Below are 24,155 nucleotides of genomic sequence, written 5' to 3' on the forward strand. Positions count from 1 at the left end.
ACTTTTGGTGCTGGCCCGATGGGCGAAAGCGACCAAACGATGAAGGATACATTTTAACAAACCCCAAATCCGTAATCTATCGCGGGAAGCTAAGGGAAGCCTAATTATGGGCAGGTGGGGCAGAAGGTACACAATTGTCGGGATTGCATTCACCCTTCTCCCATACAATCGCATCCGTCGGCATCCGTTACACTTCTAAACGGTGTTCCCTTTCGCGTAAGCGTTGCAAGATTGCGTTTTGGAGCCACCGATTTGCTGCACCACACTTCGGATCGAACTTGTTGCTACAGTTGTTGGTAGGGTGGCGGAGCTGTGGGGCACAGACACAGACAGACCGCCAGGTCGGTTGACAAACTGAGCAGAGTAATCGCGCTCGACCTGCCCACCTTCCTTCCCACCGTGACCTGTCCCTTTCGATCATGCGATCCGGTCCGGTCACTGGCCTGATCTGAAAGGGGGCGCAACCTTCCGACTCGGCGGGCAACTGTTTTGGGGGTAACTGTGCGTGTGCGTGTGTGTCTGTGGGGGTCCTAGAGCTGGTGCGTGCGTGCGAAGTATAAAAGGCACGCACGGCAGCCCCAGACTGTATCATAAATCTCGCACAGCTCAACCACTGCACTCGTTAGGCCCTCGTCGTGCAATCAACCTGCAAAAACAACCCCAACCAGCAAAATGAAATTCTTGGTGAGTGTTTCACGTAATCGAAGTGTGGCAGTACTTCAGGATACTTCAGCGCTAGGATTCCTGTGGGATCTGTGGGCATACGCCGGTGACTGGGAAGTGGTTTGAATCAGTTTAGTGACTGTTGGGTGTGACTTTTCGTTCGTTCTAGGCTATCGCTGTGCTCGTGCTCGTCGCTTCGGTCTACGCCGATGATCAGCCGATGGAGTCGATGAAGGCGAAGCGTGGCATTCACTTCGGTCTGGGATACCATCACGCCCCGGCCGTGGTGTCGCACTCGTACGTTGCCCCCGCACCGGTGATCGCTCACTCGGCCCCGCTGGTGGCTGCCCCGGTTGCGTACCACGCCCCGATCGCCAAGACGTACGTTGCCCACGCGCCGGTTCTGCACCATGCGCCGCTCGCCGCCTACCATGCGCCGCTGTACCACAGCGCCGTCTACTCCACCCTGCACCGTCGTTAAGCGAGCAATCGCCGGACCCACCGTTTGCCTCTTAGCGTCCAACTCTAGCATTATGCGTGTGTGTTGCGTTTAGCTGAAAATAAACAAAAAATAACAACAACAAAACAACAATTCAATTTTGTTTTAGTAGGAGGAAAGAATGAGAATTATCACCTTCATAGCTCTTCATCTCAACTGATAACAATTCATCAGTTTTCATCATGTAATGCATACTATTTAGGTCGACATTTGCTCCCAGCCGAAAGAAACAATTAAGGGGCTAAATTATTACAATTTCTAGTATATTATTTGCACCGTTTCGTTCGCGGTTGAGCTCTATGTATTTTGCAATACATAGAGCTTACACCAGCCGTAGCCAAAAAACAACACGTGCTACAATTTAATCACTTTCTATTATTAATTCCTTATCCTTTTGACCTTTTGACTTCCCCTTTTTTAGGGTAAGGAAATTGGAACTGGAAATTGCTGGAAACATTCGCAGCCGTATAGGTACAGACAAGGACACAACATGAAATGAATCATAATTTAACATTTCCAATATACTGCTTGGCAAGATGGCAAAAGGGCAATTCCATTCACCCTGCAAGATAATTTGCTGGCTTTAAACCGAATCTCACGACGGCACAATATATCCTGTGACAGTATGAGAGCATCGGGGACACATTTTTGCAGTCGGTTAACTAATCCTCTCGATCTATATGGCCGCTTTGGCAGTACAGGAGCCAGTAACAAAGCGAGTAAAACTAGATTACTTAACCTGCTGTTTGCCGTTGCGTAGATGTTAGCATCGCACAAAAGCCTCTGCATGTAAAGTGGCTAAATTGTGTTGGACGTTTAAGCTGCTTATCAGCTACATTCGCTACTTTCAATGCTAATCACATATTCAATAGGAGTTGGTATAACTACTTTTGTTCCTTCGCTACCACAACTGCCTTTGATCTTGGTGTTCAAACTTGTTTTATTTCCTTTTCTGCATTAGCATGGTGTGTACGAATTAAAGCGCGAGCGTTCGCTTTCCAATGTTTGTTGTGTTTGAATACTATGTTAGTTAACACTTGAGTTTGCTCTTTGCAGATTGAGAAAATTGTTCAAATAACTGTAAACCTTTGATCTTGCCCCACACCCCGGCTAATTTTTTATTTTTATTTTTTTAAAGACTTTGCCGGCTAAATATGTCACTTGCGACACCGCACAGTGAGTCTCCTGAAAGCGCCTGAAAGTATGCAATGTGATGTTTACTGTGGTGTTCATACTAACTGCTGCAGGAGGGTCGGAAACCGCTCACGGTCACGTGCCTTCATCTGTACAAACCTTAATTCCGGTCTTTAAGACGGACATCTTCTCCGGTTCGGTCCGGTCTTGCCACCTCAAAACCATGTCTGCCACGCCCCTTCTGTTCTAAGAGACCTTTACGAGTTGGACCGTCTAGATCCATGGTTCTAACATGACCAGTTCACAGAAGCCAGACGAACGTCATGTGCTGCACAACTGCTCGTGGTTGTAAAGGTTCAGAGGCTTATGAGACAGTGGCGGATCTAGGGTGGGGCCCTAAGCGTTAAAAGCAGTGGAGGCCCCACGGTTGGTGTCGAGCGGGGGGGGGGGGGGGGGGGGGGGTTAAATCCGCCACTGTTATGAGAGTAATGGAGCATTCAAGCAATCTCCATTGTCTGTTACTAAGGTGAAATGTTTCTTCAGGATGCAGAAATACAACTTGCCTTACGCCCAAGTACACAAACACCTTATAATCTTTTTGATTTGCCGACAAACCTCTATAATTGACAACAATGTCCTGGTTCTTCATGTTATTAATTTGAACGTTTTTGTTTGTCGGTTTTTCCTAAAAATTGCTGATACTCATAGTGAAGTAAGTAAGCATAGTGATAGGTATATACATTTTACTGAGCATAATTCTTCTTCTTCTTCATTGGCACAACAACCGTTGTCGGTCAAGGCCTGCCTGTACCCACTAGTGAAGTGAGTTTGGCTTTCAGTGACTTACTACTGATTACACATAGGAGAATAGTCAGTCCTACGACTGATTACACATAGCAGGATAGTCAGTCCTACCGTATGGGGGTATGGTTTATTCGGGACTTGAACCCATGACGGACATGTTGTTAAGTCGCACGAGTTGACGACTGTACCACCAGACCGGCCCAACTGAGCATAATAATAAGTTGAATAAGCAGTATGACTCTTGCGAGTTGAATAAGTAGTACAACTAGCATACCTTATGTTCTGTCTGGAAAGTGTCAAGCCATTACAATTGTGATGGTTTAAAGCTGCTTTTCCGTCACTGACTGTAGGGTATAATTTGTCACTTGATATTAATTGTAAAAAGTTAGTCTTGTTCATGCATGAGTCTCTGAACCAAACGTTTTGAATTGTTAATTGTTTCAATTAATTTTCAACACTGCCACGAATACTAGAGACAGGAGACCCGAAATTAATAACAATAATGATGTATTGCCGTAGATGAAACGGATGTGCTTAACGGGAACATGTCACAACGTTGTTATCTGGAAAGGATGCTCCAGAAATTCCTAATGTATCGTTCGGAATGTGGCCAACCAAGCTCTAACACATCTTACACACACATAGTTAAAGTACTAATGTGTCGGTACGACCGACACACCTTGCAAACAACTTTTATTTGGTAAAATTACACAGGTAAAAAACGAAATTCTTTCCTCCCGCGGAATGCGTTCCTCCTTTCGCCGTGTCCTACTTTAAGCTCAATAACGCATACTCGTTACGGACAGTCTAAACCCACGGCGAACGTTCTCGGCGCGGTATGACACCTGGAATGACTACAATAATCCTCCCCGTCCAAAACTCCCCTTCCATCTAGCCGAGATACTTCTTCAGCCCGAGCAGCCCGAGCCCGTGATGGTGGCCGGTGTACACCTTCTGCAGCGTGATGCCACCGCCGTACACCTTGCCGTAGTAGGGCGGCAGGAACCCACCGTACCCGTACGAGGGCAGCGGAGCAATGGGCAGCGTGGGGACGGGCGCCGGTACAACCACCGGATGCGGCACGGCGACCGGATGCGGCACAGCGACGGGTTGCGGTACGGGGATGGGCTGCGGAACCGGGACGGGCTGTGGTACCGGGACGGCATGATGCACCGGGTACGGAGCGGGCACCGGTACAGGTACGGTTCTGAAGAAGAAAAAAAAAGCGTTTAGAATGAAGTAAGTGTTGTGTGGACGCGGTTTTACAAGTCACGTGGGTGAGAGTGTTTGGACACTTACTTGGTGACGGTGACCGGATACGGCTGCGGAACTGGAACCGGGTAGGGTCGGGGTACGTGAACAGGGACGGCTACCGGGTGCGGAACCGGGACGGGACGATCGACTGGAACGGACACGTGCACCGGGTACGGTACGGGACGATCGACCGGCACGGGCTGCGGGTAGGGTACGGGGACGGGCTGCTGCACCGTGGTCAGTATGTTGCGTGTTACCGTCGGTGCAACGGCTACGGTCGGTGGAGCGGGTGCAAACACTGGCCCGGGAGCGGGAAGTGCTGGAAGAGCTGCCGGTGCAAACGCTCCCCCAATGAACGGCCCTGCAGGCAGTCCGATCGGTCCCGCCGGAAGTCCAATTGGCCCGGCCGGTAGTCCGATCGATCCCGCCGGAATTCCGATCGGTCCGGCAAGCGTCGGTCCGATCGGGCCCGCAATCGATGGTCCTAGAATAGGACCAATGGACGCACCGAGCGGCGCGCCGATGGCAGCCGGTGCTGTTAGGGCGGCCGGTGCAGCCAGAGCTTCCAGCCCCAGCCCCAATCCATACCCGTGCCCGATCGCACGCTTCTGATGCTCGGTACCTTCCCGCTGGGCAGCACCGTGCACCCTGACAATCGCCAGAACGAACAGAACACAGCACACCTGCAAACGAGCGAACGATGAACGATTAAACTGCGACCCAAGAACGTCCTTTCTCAATGCACGAACCTTCTTCACACTGGCAAACTTCATCTCGTCTGGCTGGTCTGGCCCGGTTTCCGCGCACGGTTACTACAACACAAGTACTAAACTCCTCGAACTGTGCCACTGATCTACTGACGAAACTGTACCGGCTAAGTATTTTTATATCAAACCGCAACAAACGCCAAAGCCTGGGCAAGCCGGCCGCAACGCGGAAGCTGCGCGCGACTACGGCTCCTGTCACTAAACGGGAGCGCGGCCGTGTCATAACCGCTCCAATTAGGCGAATCTTTCACCATATGGTTCACCGCGGCGCACTGCACAGCCCTTTTCGCTGGGCTTATCGGCGTTGCCCGAAACCCATCCATCCGTCCGCCGTGCTGGTGGACATCGTGGCATGATAGCAAAAACAAAAACCGGGCTCCACATACCCGCCACATATCCGCAGATGCATCGTGGACCTGCCCTATTAAGGGTTTGGCCAGGTTTGACTAGTTTGTGGCCAACCAGGGGACTAGGGTTGTGTCATATCGCCATTGCCCCTCTCCAACCAGCTTCCAGCTCCCGTATTGGGATGAATGAGCGTTAGCGATCGATGCGCGTACGGTTCGCAAACGCCATTTTTTGTTGTTGTTGCCCCTCTCGTTCCAGATGGTCGCTCTGCTCTGGTAGTTTGGCTTGTGAATGAAGCTGCCGTTGCGGAAATTTTATCGCCAGTGACAAAGTATGCAGCAGCACCGCACAAACCTGTTGACTTAGTGCCCGAGTTATCGATGGGGTTGCCTGTGTGCTGCACAATGCAGTGGATTGGCTAGTGTTTTTTTTCTGGAGTGGGTTGAATGGCTTTTCAGGGGGAAATTAGAAAACGAAGCCTTTACTTTTCCCTTAACATCATCCTACATCGAAAAACAGTAATCTATGTGGCTTTTAGCCAAATAAGCCTTACACGGTACTACGGCACGATCCCAAGCTAGACCATAGTTGTGGGAAGAGTCCAGAATGTTCTAGGGAACTTATTGCGAACGATTCGTATCTTTGGATTAGTTGTTTCAATTGTTAAAATGTATATTAGGGTAAGCGTACCAATTGTGGCTATAGCACCAATTATGGCTATAACAAACGCTATTTTCGCTCTTAAACAGTCTATTTGCATTCTAAAACCACGAAAGGAAGGATTTTTCATTTCAAATATGAACATTTCAACATTTCTGTAGGATATTAGCGATTTTCAAACATCTAACCTTAATTTTATCTTAAAATCATCATTTTGGTGCAAAATATTAGTTATTTTACGACTTCTTATCAAAATTTTCCAAAATCACATAGAAAATTGGCCTTTTTTTGTATGTCCATTTTTGGTACAACTAACCTTTGATGCACCAAACATCGCAGTATACCATAAATGCTTTGTTTACTACTGTCGTTTTGCTCGTAGTGCGTAGTTTACAATTGAACAAATCGGGGTTTCTCGTTGATATTTTCGCAATATAAAGTGTCATTTTGTGTTTTAAGCATCATTTTCTTGTAAAATAATACAACATCGAATAAGTTTCATCGAAATAACGCAGTCTTGAATGACTTTCATACGAAAAAAAAGGTGTAATCTGAACGCCGCTCGTGTCGTACTATTGCCAAGTGCGCTCTTGTTCTTCTCTGATCGATAATTAGAGCATAATTGACCAGAAGTATCTTCAGTTGGGTAATGGCTACGATTCTTCATTTAAACCAATTCAAACAGGCCACCCTGATTTGCGCTCCTCTGTGTCTCGTGCTGAAACGGTAGCTAGCTTCGGTATAGCTTCCAAATGAAGGAATATGAAGAATGGTCAGGAGATATAAAGTGTGTTCAAAAGTGTTATCAGTAGAATAAGTCCCTAACATTTTAGAAGAACTTGTTTCAGCCACAGATACAACAGTGGAGGGGGGTAAATGACAGTATCGCCCCATCAATTGTGCGATTAATTGAGCGTGGATATCAATACAAATAGTGATACAAAACGGAGATTTGAAACTGTTAATTTTACTTATTTAATGGTGTTTACTTACTAATTTACCTGCAGTGACCTTATTACTACTTGATTTGAGTTAAAACAATGTCACAAATTGATTTTTGGTGTAAATATCCAATTTACATTTCGATTTAGATTTTAACTGGACTCAGAATTAAAAGCCTCATTACGGTATTGTATAACTGCAGTTTTGCTTCTTTTTTTTTGTTCAATTAACAAATCTGGCTGATGAGACTATACCATATTTGAATAGTTTTCGATCCACTTTCCAGTTTCTTCTCCCAATCAATGAGTTTTTTCAATCAACAGAATTCCCTCCATGGACTCAAGCCTCGGTATGGAGCGAGCACCGCCAAGCTCATTAGTGCCTTATGGCAGTCCGTGGCTGACTTCGCTTGTTACGCTGCTTAAGAAGCAGAACCAGTTCGTTTAAAATATTTACTGACAAAAAGGGCTTACAATATTGTACAAATTAGCTCCAAGCTAATTCAAAATTTTCATATTTTTTTATTAATATTTTGTAACGAAAGTTTCTCTTCCCAAAAAAACACACATACACAAACATATGGATTCGTCCAACCTGCCCCGTACCGTCACGTCGCATAATTGTTTCGCAATTAATCACTAACAAATTAAATCGTTTTCGATGACGTTCAATCGGTCGCGGCACGTCCCAACGTCCCCTGTGTCTGTCTGTGTGTTCCCCCATTTACGGGGAACCAGTGTCGCCGCGTCCCTAGTGAAAGTGGGAACCATATTGAAGTGGGATCACCTTTGCAGGGTTTTGTGCATTCCGCTCGCCTAGCCCAAGATATCGCACCTGGTGCTGCTGCTGGTACCTTCGCCATACTGCGCCATCATAATCGCACACACGCACGCACACACAAAAATTCGATCGGGTAACGCGCATTGCCGGCGCAATGCCGGCGATTACAACATCGGCAGCATGATGGCCACAAGTACATTCACGACAAACACTTCCTGTTTCGATTTGAACTGTGTTTGATGTTTTGTTTGATGTAAGTTTTTTTAATGTTCGTTTGTCTTTGAGCGACGTAATAATTATGGTGTGGTTAGGGATAAAGAATGTTTTAATGGCTCCATTGCCGCCGTGACAGGCAGGGCAGCAAATTCTGTTTTAAATGTGACACGCATTTTTGCACTTCTTTTTTTTCTGGATTGCATCACACGGAATGGCATTTGAATGGAATTTCAACAAATTAATTGATGTAAAATGCTTCTTTCTTTCGTTCTCAATTAATGTACAGATTAATATGATTAAATTTATTATTTAATAATTTTGCATTCAACAGTCAGGCATGGTGCACGTTTTAATCAAGCAATAATTAATGCTATACCATATTCACCACCAGCTCCCCAAGGGGATGAGATCGATAGAATAATGATTAATTTTCAATTGCTTTTCACACTCCCGCCCCGTTTATCGACAATTTTGGCCACATTGCGTGCCGCGCGTGACAATGCGTATAAATATAATTAACCGAAACAAAACAAAAAAACCTCCCACACCCTCGTGAGAGAATACTGTTAATTTAATTGCCCGGTAAGGTAAAACCCGGCCCACTATACAATGTGGCGTGACAAATAGTTGAAGTATGAAAAGCCACGCGCAACGATGCGAGGTCTCGAGGTCTGGTGCATGGTGTAGTCCTTTGATCAATAAAGTATGTGTCGATGGAGCGGTTTTAAGGGGGGAAATATTACAATGCTGTAAAAAAGCGGTACAACACAAAAAGAACCCTCTTTCAAGGCCGTACTTTACGTTTGTGTGACGTGCACTGTTGCATATTGCACGTGAGATAAAGAAAAGCTCACATACTTTGGGTGGGTAATGAGGAGGTAGCTGGAAGCAGCAGCAGAAACAACAGTCCCGCGGGAAGCTCGGCACGAATGTCAGTTGCAAATGGTTGCGTTTCCACGTGGCCTGATTTAATGGTGTCGATCGGTAGCGTCGGGAGGGATGTTCCGACAGCGTGAATATTAAATGAAAGGATGCTATCGGTGCATTCGCACATTGCCGGGAACAATGTCGATTTTGTCTTTTTTTTTTCTTCTATCCAATGTTGAACCTTTCTTTATTGAACCTCTCAAACGCAATGTTGCACTCTGTTGTTCGTTTTGACTTTATTTTTTACATTGATAAGATCAAGTTGCTTTATTAGTTGATTTATCTGTTTTTATTCAATTTGTTAAGCAAAGCGGTGGTTGCGTAAAGCCAATCCACCTGCCTGACATTGAATAACATGCAATCTCATATTGCCACGGGTCGAGTTGCAAAGTGCAAACATTTACCACAGCAAAAACGGGTCAAGTGCATCTCACAGCGATGTTTAAGCGATGCTCCACAAAGGCAGGAATGTGTTCGATTAATTGTGCCCAATTATCGCGGTTGCTCCACACCCGCCCTCTACCGGCGAAAGGGGAAGGGAAACCTTCCGGGGCAAGCTAACGACCGTTTTGATGCAACCGATGTCCATCCATCCATCCGGTTCGGCTGCCAGTTGGGATTGCCAAACCGTAACGGAGGAGAACCCCATTTTCCCCCTTGCGAATCGGTTGACAGTTTTCGCAAGTTCGAACAAGTCCGGTTGACACCTGCACCAAGCCCAGGCCAACCTCAACCTCTCCCGCACCATAATAGATCGCATTCCGGTGCCTAACATTGTTATGCGCACTCCCTCCCTTCAATGAAAAGCTCTCCCCGCCACACATTACAAACACATTCCAATTGCCAGGCACAATTAGTTTGGCCACATTACATCGTAGGTCATCCCTTCCTGTTGGGGGTGGGGCAGCGTGGGTGGCTCACTATAAGATTTCGGACAATCGGATGGGTAGCGATCAATGTGCGATTGAACGTTTCGATTAAAAGGTGTGCTGCCGCGAGGGAAAGCCTGTGAGCCGTGTCTCATTCGCCGAGGACTTCCAAGTTATTAAGTGTTCCCGCGGTATAGAGTGACTCTACTGTGATAAAGCAGGAAACGTAGGGGAAACTCCTTCCGAAGAACGAACAAGCGTAAACTGTGCCCTCCCTGTGGGATCGAACGAATTACTTCAATTAGTGCGAAACGGTGAAGAGCAAGACTAGTTTTGCGTGATAACGGTGGAAAAGTGGTTGAAATTCGGTTGCGAGTGAGAACGACTGCACAGCGTGATAGGAGCGAAAATGAAGCTTTTGGTACGTGACAAACGAGCTACAGTCGGTGTTGGTTGGGTATCCTTTCAAGAGCAGTTATGTGAAACAGCAATGGAGAAGCATTTGAACGAGCACATCATGCTGGTTCTAGTTTGAGTGTGTTCGAATGTGTACCGCTATAAGCATGAGACTATCCGGTGGTCTAGTGGTTGGTGCGTCGGTTTGTGTAAAGCTCGGTCCTGGTTCGATCCTCATCGAGAGTAGTTTCGCGCACACTCTTGGTTAGATGGGGGGAGAAGTCCTCTTAAATAATAACTTCTACTCTGTTCAGGAGAGTGATCCTTCTAGTAGTTCCACTCACCACTACTCAACAAAAGGACTACAAGGGGTGCTTTAAAAATCCCCTCCAGTTTCTTGTAAATGACTTTTGGAATGATCGTTAATCATAAGATGCAAGAAGACATGTTTCGAAATTGTTTCAATTTTATAGTAATGTTCAAGGTAAAAGTAAAACAAAAAGAAGCCATTTTTCCGCGTTTAAAAACAACATAAATCAATCATCAACAACCAGGCGACCTGGCTGGCTTCTAAAAATTCGTTTTATCGTTGTCAGCAGGCCCTAATGAAAGTGAACGCAAAAGAAAGTGATTTTCCACCAAAAAAGCGTTCATTTGGCGCGAAGAATTATGACCCACACGATGTAAATTAGCTTGCTACTTTCGATGGTTATGAATAATCATGCAACGACTTTTTTTCTCTCTCTCTCTTCCACCGTTCATGAGCCGAGCGATCCGTGTTACGGATGGCTGAAGACGATTTATTATCCTTCGGTTCGGTGCGTTTGGTGCAAAAGAAATATATTACAGTCTCCATTGAAAATTCTCTTTTGAAAAAATCATAATTATTCCTTGAAAAGAACATTGTTTCCAATGTCGTAAGGGATAAAAATTGCTTACACTGAAATAGTACACTTGTTTCACCGAAATTCATTTTCTTCTTCCTCCCTACCCCCATACAGGTACTGTTCGTCCTTCCATTAGCGTTGGTGTACGCGGGAACGGAAAAAGGCTCCAGGGCGGTGGAAAGTTCAAACACGAAGCAGCTAACACCGACGGACGAACAGTTCCAGCAGCTGGGCACCAAGAAGGAAAAGCGAGGCATCTTTGGTTTCGGTGGCTATGCGCCGGCCGCCCCCGTGTACGGTCACGCCTTTGCCCATCACGTCCATCAGCATCTGCTGCCTGCCGCGGATCCATTTGCACCGGCCGTAGCACTGGCTGCCCCTGCTGCTGTGCCTGCCCTTGCCGGTCCGTACCTTGGATCCCATGCGCACACGCACACCGTCGTAACGAAGAAGGTCGGCATCCCCATACCGGCCCCGTACGCTGTGCCGGTCGAGAAGCCGTATCCAGTGCCAGTGAAGGTATGTGTGTGTGTATGTGACATGTTAGTCAATCTTATCTGACCCTCCCTTTTCGCTGGCCGATCCAGGTTCACGTGCCAGTGCCGATCGATCGTCCGTACCCAGTGGCCATCCCGAGACCGTATGCTGTACCGGTGGAAAAACCCTACCCGGTGCCAGTCGATCGTCCGTACCCGGTGGCCGTGCCACATCCCGTTCCTGTGCCGGTAATTAAGCACGTGGGCTACCCTGTCCCGGCGCCGGTCCCGGTTGCCATTCCGAAGCCGGTGCCCGTGCCCGTCCATACGCCGTACGTCGTGGAAAAGCCCGTCGTTGCTGCCGTTGCCCCGGACCCATGGGCTACCGCGAAGCTGTGGTAAATGCGTAGAACTGTTTGCATTAAGCTAAGGTAGACGATTACTTTTAACTACTCAACCAAATATAAATCTATTAAGATTGTCCTGAAACGATCGCGGCACGATATGCGTGCAGTAGGTACTAGGTAGGATAATTGATACGAATAAATTATTTATCTACGCTTTAAATTTTAAACATTGAAGTATGATTTTTTGAAAATTTACTTACGTATAGCGCGAATTATTTAAGAATATCACATTATTTATTTGCCATTTTTACAAATCGTTACACAAATCGATCAACAGACACCTGCCGGGGTAAGAACAAACTTTTGTTTTCCTTCTCTTGACTGCACTATTATTCGTTTTCGAACAAAAAAAAAAGGTTAAAGAATGATTTAAAAAATGCGCTAGCAGCGATATCTTTAGTTTAGTAGCGTCAGCGTTAGTTGGGAAGTCAGTGGAACGCGTACACCAGCAGTAAGATTGTGCATACCGCTATCACGCCACCGAGAATGAGCGATTCACGCCGTTTCCTGATATTAATTCGTTGGATTAAGCTGCAAAAGAGATCAGAGTGCATCAATAGATTGGCCACAAGTGGAACGAACAGGGCAGAGGGACAGAATTTTCTTGCCACCTACCTGGATATGAGGGGAAAGCGGTTCGAAATGTCGTGCATGCGCGTCTGGAATCGTTTCAAATGCTGCCGCTGTGATGTTAGGTGCTCTTTCGTTTCCATGGCAATGCTGATCTGATCGTTCACCAGCGAGCTGGAGCTGTGCAGATGGGTGTTCTCCTTGAGGTACATGTCCCTGCGGCTCAGCCCGGACGTGGACGGGGAGGACGTCCCCAGGCCGGACCCCCGTAACAGCTCCTCGCGCTCCATTCGTGTTGTGTGGTTGGCCTGTATTTTCAAATACTCTTGCCGATACCCCTAAAGCAAGTAAATACGTGTATCATTAGGTCAGTCAAAGATGGGGTGAGTTTTAAAAAAATCAAATCCGATCGGACAACGCGCTCTTACGTGCAGTATTTCGCGATGTCTCTGCAGCACATGCATTACCGCTGCCCCGCTGTTCGGTATCTCGGACATCTTTTCGTTGATGTTGGACAGCTTGTCCAGCATTTGCTCTATCTCCAGGGACAACGACTCGAAGACATGGTCCCCCAGCAGCGGGGACGTGTCCGTGTTGCCCGTCGGCGCAACCGAGGAGCTGGCCGCCCCCACGCCGACTTTATTAAAAGCGATCAGCTTCATGTCGATGTCGTTCTCCAAATGGCGAGCCTGCTTCCGTAGTGCTGCAGCAAAATAGAAAGCGGTTCCGATATCAGTGCGTGAAAGCGTTGTTTACCATTCGTGTACTTCGTGACCGTACGGCTGCTGCCACCTGCCACTTACTGTCCCATTCCGTTCCCATCTTGCTGCCGTCGTATGTTGCTTGCAGTGAACGGTTTCAACACACAATCAAACATTAAATAACATCTATCGACTATTGTTTCGTCCCGAAGCGAAGCACTGGAATTTTGTGAGGTCTTATTTATTCATTAACTTCGGCACGTAAACACACCGGATGACACACGCAAAGAGGAATTGTCGAAACGTCAGCGAAAAGGTTGGTACACGTTTGAATTGAATGAAATTCAGTTGACAAATTTGCACGCTATTTTTAACAGAAATGTATAAAAATCCACGAAATGAAATACTTTTAATTATAAATTATTTGCAAGTGGTAGAAAATACGTTTCTATCTGTAAATTTAACCGCGGAAAAAGCGCAGTTCAAAACTGTCATTGAATATTCCAATATGGCTGCCTGGTACGACCTTCTCCTCACTGGCCCTGAACGCAGCCGGCTGTTCTGTCACAACAAATCAGTGAAAAATGCTGTTCTGCCCAATGTTGTGTAATTTTTCGGTGCCAAAATCGGCGTAAAACTCTTCGTGTTTGCATTTAACTCGTCTCTTTTCTTAACAAGAAAGGAATGCATACCGATCTATCCCCGCATTTACATTCAACTGAATGCAATCTCATCATCGAGGAGCTAAAAAAGTGCCACTCTGAGGTAAGCCTTCGGATGGCTCCAGGCCGGGTCCACAAGCCACGATAACCACAAAATATGTTGCTTCTTTCCGCAGAATAAGTTCGCCAAGTTTCTCGGCATCTGCAATGATCTCGACCGACAAATGATAGTGTGCTTGCGGAATGAACGCAAAACCAGACAGAAACTAAATCGCGAAAAAGCACTCGAAAAGCAGAAGCGTGTCCAGCAGCTCATGCGAGAACATCAGGGATGATAACGATGGCGGCACCAACCTTAGAAGATTACTGGTACGAGGCGGAAACGCAGGAAATCTGCGGCGTAAAAGTCCCGTCAATTTTAAACGATTTCATCGAAAATCAACCATCGATAGTAGAGCGCTTCTACACGAAGCTGTATTCCGTACCGCCGAACAAGACAGACGAACCGCAGCAGATACTGTTCCACTCCAACCGCATCTGTCTGGTGGGATTAGCAAAGGAGCATGTCGCATTTGAGAAGGGAATTCGGAGCATTAGCTTCGAGGTGGGCAAGTTCGACCGCAGCGAGAACAAGGTGTCGGGACGGAAGAAAAGCGGTGGAATGATCTTGCAGGCCGATTCAACGCTCGCCCTGGTGACCTGCGTGGACGGCAGCGTGTATAAGGTAAGATCGTGCGTGCAGGGGAAGCTGGTGGAGGTAAATGAGCGTATCGTCAGCCGGCCGGATCTGATGCGCACCAGCGGGGAAGGCTACGTAGCCATAGTGATGCCCAAGATCGAGCATTGTGACGTGCTGAAGGAAAAGTTGTTGAGCGAGGAAGCGTACCGCGAGATGTGCGAAAAGAAATAAAGCTTGTTGTTAAGAGTAAATGTTGGATTAAAAAAAAAGTATGATGTTAGCCGAAAATTAGCGAAGTAGAGCTTGTAATTGTAGATTTTATCTTTTTAGTCGATTGCTTTTGCATCTTTGCATCAACTAACGCTCATCCTCACATTTTCAAACATAACTTTAATTTACAAATAATTTTGTTTAAGAGAGAACCTAAGGGACCAGATTTTCCCAGCTTATTATGGGTCTCTCTTAATCAAAATTCTTTGCAAATCTCATTTGTAACGCTTTTCTGACTTAACTCGCCAAAGCAACAACATGATCACCATTTGAATCTTTTGATTAACTTTTACAATTTTTATTAAACTTTCTCTCGGTTGGGTTTCGAATCGTGGGCGATCGTTATGCCCCGCGTGTTTGTTTTGCCGATTTGTAGCACATTTCCGTTTACCCGGTTCAATCAGTCTGGTCTCTGGAGTCACAAATTGCGCCAAACGCAACTCTTGTTTGATCTTTTTATTACCTTGCACGAAAGCTATACACTGCAATGTCTTCTTATGCTCTGAGCCATCATTTATCACATAGGCAAACGTTCGTTTTTGTTTCTGTTTTCGTAGCACACACCCGGGTTCCGGGTTTTCTGGGTTCCGGCTCTATCGAAATGGGAGTTTGTAGTTCCCCATTGCGAAGTGCGTTATTCTTGGTGTGGTGTGCGCATTTTTGGTTTGTGTTTGTTTCTTGTCTGACAGTTTTCAAACAAGCCAGTACTCTTTATTTAACAAAACGGTAAACCTTTCCCTTTCCTTTTCCATTTGTAACGTTGACAACTACAGTCGTTGTTCCATAACTAACCCCGTCCCATCGTATAGCACGAGCTAATAGCAGGATGCAATTTGTTTGCAATAAATTATGTTGCGGCGGTTTAGGTAAGGTTCGTTCCGATACAACCAAATAAACCCCCTCCCCATCTTCGCAATCTATAGAATTAGAGAGAATGAAAGTAGAGACAAATAATAACAAAAAAGCACAGATTTGTATGCTGCTCCGGTATTGCCGAGCTGGGATATGCCAGCGATACCTCGCAAACCTCTACGACGATAGCAGCTAAACATAGTAGAAGAAGAGGACGATGATTCTCGTGTAGGCGAACGTAACGAAAACAACCGTTAATAATAATAACAAAAAAAATACCGTACTAAGCTACTTTAACATTACGCATTGAATGCAGAGTTGTGAACGATCGGTTTAGGGCGCGCTCGCTCAACTGTTCGATTTCCCCTTGCCGAAATCGGACGTTGGCGTGAGCACGTCCAGCTTGGCAAGGGCGGCCTCCGCCATCTTCTTGTACTTGCCGACCAGCTCGGGCAGATCGTACGCGATTGCCACGTCCAGCTTGTTGATCGGGCAGCCGCGGAAGTAGGTGCACGTTTCGGACAGCTTCTTGAACTCGTACAGCGGGTTCAGGTGGAAGAAGTCGCGGTACACTTCTGGATCGGGCAGATCGTACCGGGAGATGTTGGTCAGCGTGGACAGACCCTCGTAGATGTGGTAGTCCTGCGGGCTGGCAATGATTTTCTCGGCAGTCTGCTTCTTGTTGCCGAACAGCGTCTTGTGGTTGTAGTACGTGGTGAGGTAGCAGTCCACCATCTTGGCGTGGTTGCGCACACGAACCTGCCGGAAGGACATCGCGGGGGGAGGCGGTTTTCAGTATTTCATCCTATGCACCCTTGCGATGAAGCTGTTCGTTACTTACCGCAAAGCGACGTGCACTGGCAATTTTGTTTTCAATGCGTCGATCGATGGCCTGGCCCAGGTCGAGCAGCAAAGATCGCTCCTGTGCCTGCAGCAGCCGGACGGGTGCACCCACCTCGTAGGGGTTGGACCAGAGCGACACCGTGTACATGACCGGTGGTTGCGCCGACGACATCAGTGGCGAAATGTTCCAAATCAAGGCACTCTGGACGCGCAGCAGCTCCTCAGGTTTCACTTGATCAGCCTTGTTCAGCAGGATTCGTGTCTGTGGCGAAGAAGATACCATTTAGTGAGGTCTTCACACGCACACACACACACACACATGGTACGGCAAACCTTTGACCTACCTGATATTCTCGTCCCTTGAGCTGGTCCAGGATGGCTTCGGTTTCTGGTCCAACGTCCAGCTTGGACGGGTCGTACACCAGGAAGATGATGTCGGCACGATCGATAAACCACTGGCAGGCATCGTTGAACGGGAAGTACTTGGACACCTGCTTGCGGACCTCCAGAATGCCTGGAATTTCGACAATGTTCACCTGCAACGAACGAGAACACCACTCGTTCAGTAGTGCGCTTTACCCCTTGTTTTGGGTCAAGAGCTCGCGGGAAGGAGCGGGGACGCCGGTAACGATCACCCCGTCGGACGCCTTTGGGCATAGCAGTTGGCAGTGAAAGTTTGAAGTACGCTACCTCGTCGCAGAAGCGTACGATAAAAATAGAACCCAAACGACGGTGAATCTATTTCGGACCCGTGGTTTTGTCGCAATTCGCGCGCGCTCCCAAGAGTGCGTGTGATGTGCACGAAATGTCAACCCCTAGATCGACACCGCAACAGCTGCTGCTGCTGCTGCTGCCATGGTTGCGTTAACAAACACTTCAAAGGTCGGTCTCGACACAGTGTCCTCCCCGCCCGCAGTGGGTGAGTGAGTGGGTTCCCGGTCGCAAAATAGTAGCACAAACTGGCACACTGTGATGCGGTGCGCCGCTTACTAACTTACCCTTTCGAGCAGCTTGTTGGGCAGCTTCTGGCCACGCAGCCGGTCAAGCAGACCCTGTCCAAACTTTTGCAATCCCGAGAAAGTCCAATCGGCGGCCAGCTGGGTACCGTCCAAAACCTCCGGCTCGTCACCGTGCATTAAAATGTTAAAGTATGCGGGCGACGGTTCAGCACCTAGCGGGGCGACAAGCGGGCAGAAGACATAAGACTCATTTTACGAACTATGCACCTCTAATTATGTCATCCGGGGGGCACCATTGTCTCGTACATTACCTGTGCGCACCGAGTTCGGCGTGTACTCGTTGTGGGTCAGATAGTTGAGGATGGTCGACTTGCCGCCGCTCCACGGGCCCATGAACAGTACGAGCGGTTTCGAGAAGATCTCCGGATCGCCAAAGTGACGATTGCTGAGATCGCGATACTTGTACAGCGTTTCGAGCGGTTTGATCGAGTTGTCGTAGATGCGCTTCAGATCGCGCAAGATCACGTCGGCCGTTTCCTGCAGAGCTTTCTCGCGCGACGACGCATCATCGTTGATGTTCAGCAGTTCGTAGACGTGCGTAGTATCTCTAAGGTTCGTTGGAATTTCGTACTCCTGTATGGGACACGACAGGACAGACAGATAGAGGAATGGGGTATAAAACAAGCGAAAATAATGTCACACCAACAATGCGCCTAGCTGGCCTGGGCACCGCTACGCGCCTTCGTTGAACAGCTCGTGCTTGTGAAATAGATAAAGCAATATTTTCATTACCAATAGCAGATCTTCCTCGGGGAACGACTCCTCCTTCTCCTCCTCCTGCGAGGCGGTTTCGCTTTCTTCAGCCGACTGCTCAACACTAGCCTCTCCGTCCGCCGGCAACGACTCCTCGGAATCCTGCTTCACAACGGTCTCCTCCTCGCTTTCACCTTCAGCTGGCACTCCGGCCTCCTGTTCGGTAGATTCGGTGACACTTTCCTCAGCACTGCTATCCTCAGCCACTTGCTGGGAATCGGTTGCTTCCTCAGCACTGTCAGCTTCCTGCTGCTCCTGGGAACCTTCCTCGGCAGCGGCGGTAGCATCTTCGCTACTCTCTTCGGCCGGCTCCTCGGTGGAGGGTTCATCCTGAGCGGCATCCTCCTGCTCTTCCTGGCTGTCCACTGCCAACTGCTCGTCAGACGCTGGTTCGGCTTCAGCATTTTCCTGGAAAGTATTAACGTGATTAATCGCCCCCACACTCCCTTTGCGCGCATTTGCCAACACCAATTATCGAATCGTCAACAACTTTTGGGACTTTTGTGAATATCTCCACACCGAGGACCAAAGCACCATACCTCCTCGCTTGTTGCCGTTTCATCCACCGTTTCATTATCCGTTTCTTCACTCAAATTCTCATCATCTGCAGCATCTTCATCGGCCTTTTCCTGACTGGCTGGCTCATCCTCTGACTCAGTTTCCTCGCCACTAACGGCCTCGGCCTCGTCAGTCAACGACGCTTCATCGCTACCCTCTGTAGTGGTTTCCTGTTCCTCCGAGTTTGTTCCTTCCTGACGAAAGTGCAGCAGTTAGCAGCGGGGAAGAACAACACACACCTAAAGAGCTATCGCAAAGCTCGACCGATCTTTCTTACCAATTCGTCATTGTCAGTCTGTTCGGTAGTGTCCTCACTACTAGCAACTACCTCCTCCGATGCTTCGTTTGCTTCGGCAGAAGCATCTTCAACATCTTCCTGCTCACGATCGTCGTACGATCCTTTAGCGGCATTTTCCTCGTCTAGATCGTCATCTTCCTCATCTTCACTACTGGACTGTGCTTGAGTTTCTTCCTCATCATCATCGTCATTTTCTTCCTTTTCTTCTTCCCCATCGTCATCAACAACGCTTTCTTCCGATTTGGTCTGATCGGCTACATCTTCTGACGTTTCGTCTTCCTCGTCCTAGTATCATATTAAGTTTGAAAGCACCATAAATGTGTTGCATACGTAATGTGTGTTTCGAATACAAAGCCAGATGATTAAGATGGTTGGACAAAAGCCGACACAGGGAGCATTCGGAGGTACGGTGATGATCAGGTGATGATCAGCAATAAAACGGTACAACAAGCGAGAATGGTAGAGGTAAAGGTTCAGGTGGAAATTTCGGTAGTGGAAATACAGTAAGCATTCGGCGAATCGGACATGGACATGGGACATGATCGGATAAACGCATCTTGTAATAAACAGATAGGTAATAAAAAGGGAAACAGATAGGTTTACAGGGCACAACAAATTTACCTCTTCCTTCTCTTCCTGATCTTCAGCAGCATCTGCTGCCGCTTCCTGACTGTCGGTAGCTTCTTCCTCCGCCGATTCAGTCACTTCCTCCGTGGCTACATCTTCCTCCTCGTCCTGCTCGCCATCATCCTCAGCAGCAGCTTCTTCGTCTTCCTCTTCTTCAGTGGCGTCCTCCAGCACCTGGTTGGCCGATTCCTCGGAGGTCAACTCCTCGGTTTCTGCCGGCACCTCCTCGGACTGTTCCGCTTCTTCCGAGACGGTCGGTTCCGTCTCTTCCGATTGAACCGCTTCCTCCGTGACGTTCTCTTCCTGATCCTCGGCCTGCTCCTCTTCGCCCTCCTCGGAATCGGCAGCCTCGGCCTGCTCCTGATCGGTCTCTTCCGAGGCTTCTACATTGTCCGTGGCCTCATCCTCCGTTGTGTCGGCGAACAGCTGCTCCTGGACCTCCTCCGAGGGAGTTATCTCTTCCGTAGCATCGTCCGCAGCCGTGTCCGTTTCCTCGGTGCTCACTTCCTCCGCTGCGGTGTTGTCCTCCTCCTCTTGGCTTGTCACATCGATCGTATGCTCTATACTGGCATTTTCTTCATCGGCAGCTTCCGCTAGAATGAATGGTTGTTGGCGTTAGATCGTTTGGGCATTTGCTTTGGCCCTATCCTTGCCATTGCTACCTGATTCGGACTTGAGATCTTGAATTGCTTTCTCAATGTAAGGTCTGCATTCGTACTCGGTGGGCGTTTCCGCTTGCACCTGTAATCCTGCGAAGGGGGAGTGGGAAGGTTAAGCAAAATATTAGAAACCGTTGTGGGTATTTCTTTCTGAATTTAAATCTAGTTCTATACAGATCTCAAGATCAGATCTATGCTCAAAAATAACATCTCAATAACCTTTGAGTATGAAAATGCTCGTTAATCGTATCTCTTGTGCAATGCAAGACCTCGATCACATGATCTCGAGTGATATGGGGTTGTGCGGTGTCGTTATCGCTGCTGAGCTAACCTTGCCTACACAACAGATGTCGTCTCAGATCGATCACACACGCGCGCGCACAGCGATGGTGCGTCCTATTTCCATCGAAGCTATATTAATCTCTATTTAAAAATAGTGACCCTGACGGAACACACTGGTCCTGCGCGAACGGTGTCGTCAATGGGACAGGCTGGACCATGAAAATGTGTGTCAAGATCATGCACACAGTGACAGTTGGTGACGCCAGCACAGTGAACAGCAACCAGGATCGAATCGGTAGTGCCAGATGCAGTTCTGCTCATGCAATGGAAACCCGTACCAGCGTTTTAAAATGAAAAGTGAAGATTTTCCATTCACATATCTTCATTTTGCTTCATTTGCTATCAATCCGCGTCAACATGTGTTGTCTGCTGAACATTCTGGCTCAAGAAGACGCTCGGTATGTCTATGTGCGTGTATGTGTGCATGGCATTCCACCGTACGTAACCTGTGCCATGCTAGTTATTATCAAACGGAGATCGCTGAGCATCCCAATTTCTCACGCGTCTTGGCGTTTAATTATAGAAAATGGCAATTAAAGAAGGATCTTTGGTGTGTTGCGCCTGGCCGCGCGGTTTTGTTATAAAGAACGACCCACCGTGTGTGGAACGCACCCCGTTTATCGAACGCCGCGCAATGCAGAGCAGAGGTTCGAAATTCCTTTGAAGTATGAGGTAATTTATTTAAATTTAGTCTTCATTTCGCTATTGATGACTCTGCCAACCATCCACAACCATCACCCCGACCGATATTGATATGAACAAAGAACAAAAAAAAAAAAGAACTCTGTACCAAAAAACCGATCCTACAATTGAGAGTGAGAGGCGTACGAGAAGGCCAACTTTACAACGCGCGGCCAGCAGACCGTCCGGTTGGACTAATGACAACAGGCTCCTAAAAATATCCTTTCAAGCAGCTCGTCGCCTCCAAAGCGGCGGCAGTTGCAGGGTGTTGAAGGGAACACGGTCCCGACATATTCTAGTGAGTAAGCCGATAATTGAAGTCTCTCTTCCCATGCGTCGTCCCACCATGCTGGGGTCCCATCAAGGCCGACAGTGAATTTATTACCGATTTAGCAACATTAGCTATTGTTTGAAAAAAAAGAAGCTCCGGACGTGCACATACAGCGCCGCGTCCACTGGTCGTGTAGATTGTCAAATTATGGTTCACTCATGTCACATTCGGTCAGTGTTGAGCTTGTCAAAGTTTTCGTTGGCGCTTGAATCGGGAAGAATCCCATCAAAATGGGGAAGGAGGATTTTAATCTTGGGCGCCGGGGTCGTATCAGAATGAAGATCAGAAAAAGATTTTTTGTCTTCTCTTGTGCAATTAAAAATCAAATCCGTCATTAGTATTATTATTATTATCATTATTATTTTGGCAAGCCGAAAGGCACGCAAAACCCACACCACACTCTGTGTGTGCTCTATCCGTAGCGTACGGTATATATATCCATGTCTAGAAGCTCGCCCGCAAACCCATAGGAAGGAGTTCGGAATAGGTTAAAAATAAATCCCTAACCTCTTGCCTTGGGCGACCCGACACACCGTCCAAGACCGCCCGGTCCGGATCGTCGTCATCATCATCAACCATAGACCGACGGTTATTCGGCTTTTCAAACACAAACTGGTGCGACCGTTTCGCGATACACCAGGATCGCGCACATTCACCAGGCCCACCGAGACATCGGCGATCGCAGGGTGGCAGGAGTTGCATAATAAAATTATATAACGTGCAATTTTCACTACATTCTACGCGCCGACCACGGTTGTCGACGACCGTTGCTGCTGCTGCTGCTGCGGTGCACTTGACTCGCATTCTTTGCCAGCTGATCTGTGGTCCGTTTTTTTGTGGTTGTTCTTGCAATAGTTTTGTCTAGACGTACTACTATTGCTACTTCTGCTACTGCTACTTACCCGCTGTGCTTAGGGTAAACAGCGCTAGGCCCAACAGGACCCACACTGAAAGTCGTCGCATGGTTGCTCACTTCGTTGTGGTTCAGCCTTATTCCACTTACATATGACTGGAAAGTAATTGTGACGAAACAAGATGGAGAAAACACAATTTATAACATACTATTGCTGCACAAAATCACAAAACACACAGCAAACATCATTTGCTTCCATTAGTAGATATATATTTTTTTGGTTGGTGACTAATTTTGGTTACAAATGTATGCTTCTATCTTGCTCTTAATTGATCTGTTCTCATTGCTCTTTGGTTCACAAGTGATCTTCACATGATTTTCCACTACGTATCTATAACTATTAACGATCATCACTATATAGCTTTAAGCAACTAAAGAGTTGCTATTTGATTTTCAGCTTATATTTTCAATTTCTATCACATTGCACAACAACACAAAAACAACACACTTTGTTGGTATTTTTGCTGCATTTTGAATACTCAATTACAAATTTCTCTAAATTATCATTTTCTTCCTCTATTTGTTAAATATTTTCTAATGAAAATTTGCACACTTTTCCACTGTTCACAGTTGCCCAGACAGGATCACTAGCACCAAAATATGTATAAATGTTTCATGGCTGCCAAAAAAAAACCCACTCAAAAATTACCGCAAAGTAGATCACGTACAACGTGCGTCCCGGACGATGCTCGAAGATTCACTCACTGGCCAAAACCCCCGTCGGTCGGTCGGTAGGTGGTTGCCGAATTTCCCAAATCTCGCTTCTCACCCAAAACCGTTCTCTGGCTGCAAATCCATCGTGGATAGAGGGGTGGGGAGGGGATAGGACGAGGAGATGCTACGGACGATCCGGGCGTACCAGGGACCAGGACTTGGGCGGGTGGCGCACTGACGTACACACAAGCACCCACACACTCACACACGCCGCACGGAACGTGTCGGAGAAGAGCAAATAGAGGAGCACCAGCAGACGAAAAAGAGAGTTAAAGTGTGCGCAAAAGTGCGAGAGCTCGGCTGTTGTACTGCCACCTCCATGGTTAATTTTAGAGATATAGACACAAAAAATAGCACAACTAGCGCGCGAAATACGGGCAACGAAAACGGACGCCACCATCCGGCGAAGATGTAGTTGGTTATTTCGTCTGACAATTTCGTCTCACCACGATCACGATCTAGGGGTGTCTAGTAGGGGGAGGGTGTAAAACAGAACAAATGAAGTAACACGTGCTGAAGCTGTGTGAGAGTGTTCTTTCTTTTGTGGCGGGAAAAGATTAATGTTTATTGTAAGATTAATCTACTTTGTGGAGTGTTTTATGCTCAGAGCTCCAGCACCGATCGCTACCGGCGCTCCATTATCATGCCGCTGAC

General features: G+C 47.4%; 7 protein-coding genes across 11 annotated transcripts; 4 read left to right on the plus strand and 3 right to left on the minus strand.

The window, feature by feature from the left end:
- Positions 1–571: 571 nt before the first annotated feature.
- On the plus strand, positions 572–1,251 carry LOC11175681 (larval/pupal cuticle protein H1C). Its single transcript, XM_003436081.2, has 2 exons — positions 572–684; positions 833–1,251. The coding sequence occupies exons 1-2, from the start codon at positions 673–675 to the stop codon at positions 1,142–1,144; spliced, it is 324 nt and encodes a 107-aa protein (XP_003436129.2). The 5' UTR covers positions 572–672; the 3' UTR covers positions 1,145–1,251.
- Positions 1,252–3,770: 2,519 nt separating this feature from the next.
- Positions 3,771–5,197, minus strand: LOC133391796 (tetra-peptide repeat homeobox protein 1-like). Its single transcript, XM_061648126.1, has 3 exons — positions 5,104–5,197; positions 4,400–5,037; positions 3,771–4,307 (listed from the first exon to the last, which is right to left on the minus strand). Exons 1-3 carry the CDS (start codon positions 5,125–5,127, stop codon positions 3,992–3,994), a joined length of 978 nt encoding a protein of 325 aa, XP_061504110.1. The 5' UTR covers positions 5,128–5,197; the 3' UTR covers positions 3,771–3,991.
- A 4,733-nt stretch (positions 5,198–9,930) lies between these two features.
- LOC1273509 (tetra-peptide repeat homeobox protein 1) lies at positions 9,931–12,196 on the plus strand. Its single transcript, XM_312492.6, has 3 exons — positions 9,931–10,284; positions 11,261–11,665; positions 11,734–12,196. Exons 1-3 carry the CDS (start codon positions 10,273–10,275, stop codon positions 12,022–12,024), a joined length of 708 nt encoding a protein of 235 aa, XP_312492.6. The 5' UTR covers positions 9,931–10,272; the 3' UTR covers positions 12,025–12,196.
- A 45-nt stretch (positions 12,197–12,241) lies between these two features.
- LOC1273508 (Golgi SNAP receptor complex member 1) lies at positions 12,242–13,630 on the minus strand. The gene is made up of 4 exons (XM_312491.6): positions 13,403–13,630; positions 13,028–13,302; positions 12,645–12,937; positions 12,242–12,560 (listed from the first exon to the last, which is right to left on the minus strand). Exons 1-4 carry the CDS (start codon positions 13,419–13,421, stop codon positions 12,458–12,460), a joined length of 690 nt encoding a protein of 229 aa, XP_312491.4. The 5' UTR covers positions 13,422–13,630; the 3' UTR covers positions 12,242–12,457.
- Positions 13,631–13,854: 224 nt separating this feature from the next.
- Positions 13,855–14,892, plus strand: LOC1273507 (COX assembly mitochondrial protein 2 homolog). Its single transcript, XM_312490.5, has 2 exons — positions 13,855–14,065; positions 14,139–14,892. The coding sequence occupies exons 1-2, from the start codon at positions 13,985–13,987 to the stop codon at positions 14,295–14,297; spliced, it is 240 nt and encodes a 79-aa protein (XP_312490.3). The 5' UTR covers positions 13,855–13,984; the 3' UTR covers positions 14,298–14,892.
- Positions 14,294–14,892, plus strand: LOC133390931 (protein Abitram). Its single transcript, XM_061641756.1, has one exon. It carries the CDS (start codon positions 14,294–14,296, stop codon positions 14,870–14,872), a length of 579 nt encoding a protein of 192 aa, XP_061497740.1. The 3' UTR covers positions 14,873–14,892.
- Positions 14,893–15,187: 295 nt separating this feature from the next.
- Positions 15,188–23,767, minus strand: LOC1273506 (FK506-binding protein 5). 5 transcript variants are annotated; one of them, XM_003436082.2, is made up of 12 exons: positions 23,456–23,563; positions 22,777–22,883; positions 20,524–20,610; positions 19,856–20,454; positions 19,214–19,519; positions 18,918–19,130; positions 18,358–18,786; positions 17,877–18,198; positions 17,605–17,777; positions 16,951–17,142; positions 16,605–16,868; positions 15,188–16,522 (listed from the first exon to the last, which is right to left on the minus strand). In XM_003436082.2, exons 2-12 carry the CDS (start codon positions 22,835–22,837, stop codon positions 16,112–16,114), a joined length of 3,057 nt encoding a protein of 1,018 aa, XP_003436130.2. In that variant the 5' UTR covers positions 22,838–22,883; positions 23,456–23,563; the 3' UTR covers positions 15,188–16,111. The 5 variants fall into 5 exon arrangements, with proteins under 5 accessions (XP_003436130.2, XP_061497711.1, XP_061497712.1 ...); XM_061641727.1 differs by having other exon boundaries at positions 23,437–23,551; XM_061641728.1 differs by having other exon boundaries at positions 23,426–23,501.
- Between the last annotated feature and the right edge of the window lie 388 nt (positions 23,768–24,155).

The sequence above is a fragment of the Anopheles gambiae genome, chromosome 2, assembly GCF_943734735.2.
Source record: "Anopheles gambiae chromosome 2, idAnoGambNW_F1_1, whole genome shotgun sequence".
Taxonomy (NCBI): Eukaryota; Metazoa; Arthropoda; class Insecta; order Diptera; family Culicidae; genus Anopheles; species Anopheles gambiae.